General features: G+C 40.1%; 1 protein-coding gene across 1 annotated transcript; it reads right to left on the bottom strand.

Moving 5' to 3' along the window:
• Positions 1 to 4558: 4558 nt before the first annotated feature.
• LOC148020957 (uncharacterized) lies at positions 4559 to 5433 on the bottom strand. Its single transcript, XM_087698117.1, has 4 exons — positions 5373 to 5433; positions 5201 to 5288; positions 5006 to 5107; positions 4559 to 4880 (listed from the first exon to the last, which is right to left on the bottom strand). The coding sequence occupies exons 1-4, from the start codon at positions 5399 to 5401 to the stop codon at positions 4641 to 4643; spliced, it is 459 nt and encodes a 152-aa protein (XP_087554243.1). The 5' UTR covers positions 5402 to 5433; the 3' UTR covers positions 4559 to 4640.
• Between the last annotated feature and the right edge of the window lie 757 nt (positions 5434 to 6190).

The following is a 6190-nucleotide window of genomic DNA, read 5'->3' as shown; positions in this document are numbered from 1 at the left end:
AGGAGAAAACTAAAGGTGAATGGATCCTTTCCTTGTTCTTGTATCATCCGACAGCACCAGTTCTTCGTGGAATCCCGCGGGGATATCATCAGGGCAAGGTGTGGACGGCAGCATGGCTGGTTTGGCTCTCAGTTGTTTCCTGGCTTCCTCTACTAGCTTTCTGCATCTTTCCCTAGATACGGCTTTTCTTTCCGCAGATGGGTCCTCTTGTGGTGGCTCTTGAGACTGCGGCGAGGGGGGTTGTAGGACTACATTCTCCCTGAATCGGTTCATATCAATTTCAAGTTCTGATTCCTCCCCCTGCCGTTCTCCCTGTGGTGCTTCCTCTTCGAATCCGAGGGCATCAATTTCCTAGGGGGTTAGGCCGGCTAGCAATAGGTATTTTCGTTGCTCGTCCAAGCTCAGCCTAACCTCCGCAGGTAGCGGTGGCATCTGCAATCCAACATGCAAGGCTCAACATGCGATGCTGAGCTTTCTTTGCGTCACCTCCAACGACTCTCCTTGCATTGAGCGGGTGGTGTCCAGGATGGTGTTGAGGAAGGCTTTCTGTTGAGCGCCGAAGGCCACTTGGGCGGCTTCTGCCTTGCTCTCTGCAATGATTTTCTCCTTCTCTACCAGAGCAAGGTGCCACGCTAGTGTTTTCACCCTCTTTTCATTGTGCACAGCCCACTCCTCTGCTCTTTTATTCATTTCTTCCAAGCTCTCTCCTTGCTTTAGGGTTAGTATAATGAGTTTCTGCTTGTGGTCTTCCAACTTCCTGACCGACCTCTCTTGCTCTTCTTTTTCAGAGTTTAGTTGATCTATCAGGCGCTCAATCTCCTCTTGCTGCTCCTTTATGTCTTGTTTTCTCTCCTCATCTCTGGCATTCAGCTCAGCCACAAGCGCATCAACCTGAGCAGATTTCGTAGCGAGCTCCTGGTATTGTACTATCACGAGCTTGTGCTCTCTTTGCATTTCCACTAGCTCCTGTGTTTCGTTTTCAAGCTGTTGTCTCCAGTGCTCCTCCTTAGCCTTCATTTCTTGTTTGAGATCTGCGATCTCCCTTTGCTGCATGGCTATCATTCTCATTTTATCTAGCTGGAAGGCGGCTAGTGATTCCTTCTCAGCTGCCAACTCAACCACGGCTATCATGCGTTGCTCCTTAGCCTTCTCCAATTGGGAGAGCAGCTCGGTGACGTACTCGTCGTAGTTAGCCGATGGCGTCATCGTTGAGGGGATGGATGAGGTTGAGGCTTCTACCTTTTGCCTTTTAGGCTCTTGCCTGGATTCCACATCAGTAGCTGGCCTCTTTTGTCCTGTGACCGTGGTTCCTGTGCTCTGTCCCTGGGTCATCTCTTTGTTGATGAAATATTGCATCCACGCCAAAAAATTTGACACGTCGGCACTGGTCAGCATGCTAGGGGTGATGGTGGTGGGTTCAGTGGAAGGCACCAGGAGGGTAGGAATTGGATGAATTGGGGCCTTGCCCTTGCCCTCCGTGACTGCAGGTGGCACGATCTCTGGCACCTGTGTGCTAGACCCTGGCCTTTCTTCTCTCTGTGGGCTCCAGTTTCCCAATTTATCCACTCCGCTTTGTTGCTCGATGGACCAGCGTGTGTCTTCAGCCAGGTCCTCTTCCTCCTTTCTTCTTAGTTCTTTCTCTTTCTCATCCGCCTTTCTTCTCCTTTCCTCCTCTGCTTTTCTCTGCTCTTCCTTCTTTTTCTCCTTTTCTTCTTTTTCCTTTTTTTTCTTCTCCTCTGCTTCCTATTTCGATGCCTTCTTTGCTTTCTGTGATTCTTCTTTTTCCTTCTCTTCCTCCTGTCTCTTCATCATCTCTCTCTCCTTGGCCTCTTTTAGGGACTCTTTCTTTGTCCTTTCTAAGTCTTCTCTCTCCTTCTTTCTGCCTTCGTCATCCTTCTTCTTTCTCTGCGTTGTCTTTTTCTTGGGCTTCTTGGTTTTCTTTTTGCTTGTTTGTCCCTCCCCTTCTTCCTCTGTCTCAGTTCTATCGGTGGACCCTGGTGAGGAGGCAACATTTCTGGCGTTTCTCCTTCTCCTTCTTCTGCATCATGTGCTTCCTTCATTGCCTCCTGAATGAGCGCAGTCAAGATACCTCCATACCCGATGAAGGAGGCTTTCTTTCTTTCTGTAGCTTTAGAGGCTGGAGATTCTCCTCTTGCTGACACACTTTCTAGGGCCAATGCTTTGGCTGCCTGGTCGATCATTTCTCACAAGTATCCGTTCCAGTCTACTTTGTCTAAGGTATGGGTTGCTACATTCTCCAGCACAGGTACACTAATTCGATGCATCAATGAATTATAGCGCTGGCTGGAAAAGAGCACATGTATCAGTTTAGCTTGCATCCTGGCTTCTGCGTTAGGGATGTCTTGGATGCTTATGCTGTCATTTGTGAGCACATCTTCCTTCTTCATTTTAAGCATGACATAAACATCCCTTTTTTGTTTCCTCTCCATCTTTGGTACCAACCCCAAAGCCTTCTCCACCAAGGCTGGGTCTAAGCGGACATGTACCTGCTTTGCATCTTCTCCTCTACCCACCGTCACAATACCACATTCTTAATCTGAATTGTACGTTCTGAGAAACTCCATGCACTTCAGGTGGTCCGGCTCCTGTGAGAACTTTTCAAGATACTTCCTGAGGTTGCATTGTTCAACCACCCTCCTGGCTGCTTCCTTCTTGGCCACCACAACTTCTATGTTGTGGATGATTCGAAATTTGAGCTGGCTGAAGGCACGGTTCTCTAGATGGATGCGATATTGCTCCATTTCCTCGTCTGTGAACGAAACATTAGGAGAGTTTTGAGGTCTCGAAAATGCCTTTTAGTATGTGGAGAGAGAGTGCTCTAGACCAATAAGAGCAAAGCCTCCGTAACGGAACTTCTATTTAAAAAAATTTAAAAAATTTTAAAAATCATTTTATAAAAATATATAAATATAATAATATTACGAATTTGTATTTTTATGTATTTTTAGTCTCTTATATTCGTGATTATGACATCTTTTGCATTAATGGCATAGAGTCTCGGCTACTTTTATTTAGTGATGTTTCTAGATTAATGATAATGACTGATGTAATCGAAATTCAAATTGGTGAAAAGCATGGCGCTCAGTTTTTTCCCTCCTTTCTTTTATTCCTCTATTGTTTCTCCCTCCGTTATGGTAGCCTAGTCCTCTCTCTCTCACTCACTCACTCAGAAATTCGACCTTCAACAAGATGTCCAAGCTCCCAAATCACATCCATATCAGTATTTAACTCATTCCAAACTGATGGAAGATGGATTCCTACTATCATTAGCAAAGGTAGTTGGATCACCATGCAACAAGCAAAACGTGGAAAAAGGCAAAGACATGAGAGCTCGTTTATCTCTGCTTGAAAGGGCAGAATCCGAGATTTTAAGCTTGGAGCAAATAAGAATAGCATCAAAGAGATACTAGTGCAACATGTGTTCATGCACAGAGAGCTGTGTTTGAAACCTGGATCTTCAAAGCTTCCAATGCATAGACCAAATTGTAAGAATTTGATTCTTAAAGTTTTTTCTTTCTTAAACATGGTTTAGGTTTTTCCATTATAATATTTGTTTGTCTTATAGATATCTATCTCTCTAATCTTGAGGAATGGCAACCAGTGGAATCTATTATTGATGTTATTGATGTTATATACGGTTCAATTGGAGAAGAAATGTATAGAGGTAGAAAGAAGACAGAGCTTGCAGAGAATGGAATATTCTTTTAAGATCATTCTTATGTTATTCCTATGCGGCGTTGCCAATGGGGATCAATAAAACTCCTTCCTTTGCCAGATTTTTCAAGCTTTGAGTGGCCTTTGCCAAGTCCAGCTACTAGTAAGGGCTATAGATGTAAGATATTTTCTGAGATCCAGAAAGCACTAAAATCTAATATCTCAAGTAGGCTAAGCAAAGTTACTTTATTTATGCCTATTAATATATTTATTGATTTCTTCTCTAATATGGAGATAAGAATAACAAACCATGCTTTCAGTGAAGAGACTAACATATAACCATATCATACAATTTGTTAATGAAGGATGGGATACAAGGACAGAAGGAAAAATTATATATAAGATAGATCAAGACTCTATAGCTTGTAAATATATGATTGCTACTCAAAATTTTATCCTTAGCTTTTACTATAGTCGATGGCATTTTGTTGGTAGTAGTCTAGTTGCTTTAGACCATAATCTTAATGATTTCAGCAAAGATCCTATAGTGGATCTTGATATTTGGTTCAACAAGGATATTATTGCAATCTTAAAGATCAAAAAATCATGTACGCTACATCAAGTGAGGATGGATTTACAAAATGAAGACATTGAACTACCATGCTCCTTTGCATTCCAACTTAACAAGAAACAAGTAAGTTTTCACATCATATTATATCTACTTAGATGAATATCAAGATCTCACTTTCTAACTAACAAACATTTGTAATTTATTTTTTGCAGATATTGAAAAGGAGAGAAAATAATATACATTGCAAGGACATTCAAGAAAATATATCTTTACTATCAATATAAAATATATGTACAAATTTTATAGCAGATGTCTATCTGCCATCTCTATGAGATATATAAGGACTGAAGGGCAAATTTCTATATATGAAGGCTTACAAGGCGATATGGCAAAGCTATTTCTTTTTTTGAGAACTATCCTTTCTAGGAGTCCTTTTGCCTTTCTTTGATGTCTTGGGTATAGAATGTGTTGAAGCTGTGGCTTTACCTTCCGTGGTTATAGGCACCGCATCTCCTTCATGGTGCAAATCCCCACCAATCTCTATTGTTGGATGTATACAATTGACCATTATATACTTCAAGAGCTTTGCTCTGATGTACCAAACATGCTCAGATGTATAGCAATCTTTCGAAAACTGTCAAACATTTATAGAAAAAAGAGTTTTAGTTCATTATTGTTCTTACAATAGACTATATTTTTATCATCAATGGACTATTTGCAATTAATATCTATCTTAAAGTTTAGCATCTTTCATATTACCTTTAGATGTTTATCATCATTAAGATAAACAAAGTTAACCATTCTTCTAGCATTTGCAATCACCCTCCAGCCACAAGAATGGCTATCATCCTGATGGGAACACTGCAACCACCAACACAAAGTAAAACTATAAAGAGAACGGATGGTAGTTCATAGAATAAACTCATGTTTCAATTATTTTAATGAATAACTTACCGCAACTTGTCTATATTGCATTGTTGTAAGCAAATCAGACGGCATAGGGGGTCTTTTATCTAGCTCTTCAATTAATCTTTTGACACCTCTATATATAAAATATGTTGAAATTTAGAGTACTTACAAAAAAAAGAATTGAAATATCAAGGAGCCCTTGGATAATATAACTTACAATTTAGCATTTCCATGGCTTCCTTTCATAGAGTTGATTAAAAAACATTGCTTATCCACAAGGTCTATTGCAATCAAGCTCCAATGAGAACTAAAAGCAATCATATCTCAACAAATTAGTAGGATAAAATCTCAAAAACTCTAATAGAATATTGAATCACTTAATTTTCATTATATTGAATTATAAGGAGCTCCAAAGTATCGAAGTCAATCAAATTGAACCAGTGCTCAATAAAACTTGTATCAAGCTCGTTCCTCATAAAGAATAAGATAGATAGATCAAGAACCTCAATTTTTTGTTGTATATCCAAAGGAAACTCATGCATTATACACCTAGAAAATGCATAGAAATAGTGAGTATAAACAAGAAAAATCTTATTGTTAAAAAAATATCAAAAAGTATAAGTAATTATGGATGGATATACCTTAGGCCAACAAGAATAATACTGTCATTTACTTCTCTTCTTTTATCCTTAAGAATCTGAACACATACAGCATCAAAGGAGATAACCTCAGTTCTTTTGTCTAAGTCACCAAGTAAGAAACAAAACACACTGAATCCTTTTGGATTAGCTGCTTCAAGAAGGGTGGCTACCTCATTTTCAAAGGACTCTAGTTGCTCTGTTTCCCTTTCTTCAACCCTTTGCCTCCTATACTCTCTCCATTTATCTGCCTATTCCTCTTTAGCTTTCTCCTCTTTTTCATGTTGCCTTGTATCCCTCTCGTGGGTGACATCCTCAACCCTGAGACCAGAATCATCTTTCTTTCTCCTAGCTGGGGGCACATTAAGGATATTAAATGTCTTCACATCAGTGGAGG

This window comes from Lygodium microphyllum, chromosome 18 (genome assembly GCF_053477565.2).
Source record: "Lygodium microphyllum isolate KBCC chromosome 18, Lygodium_microphyllum_v1.1.10, whole genome shotgun sequence".
NCBI lineage: Eukaryota > Viridiplantae > Streptophyta > Polypodiopsida > Schizaeales > Lygodiaceae > Lygodium > Lygodium microphyllum.
Note: the sequence above shows the minus strand (reverse complement) of the source record. Positions and strands in the feature narration are given on the sequence as shown.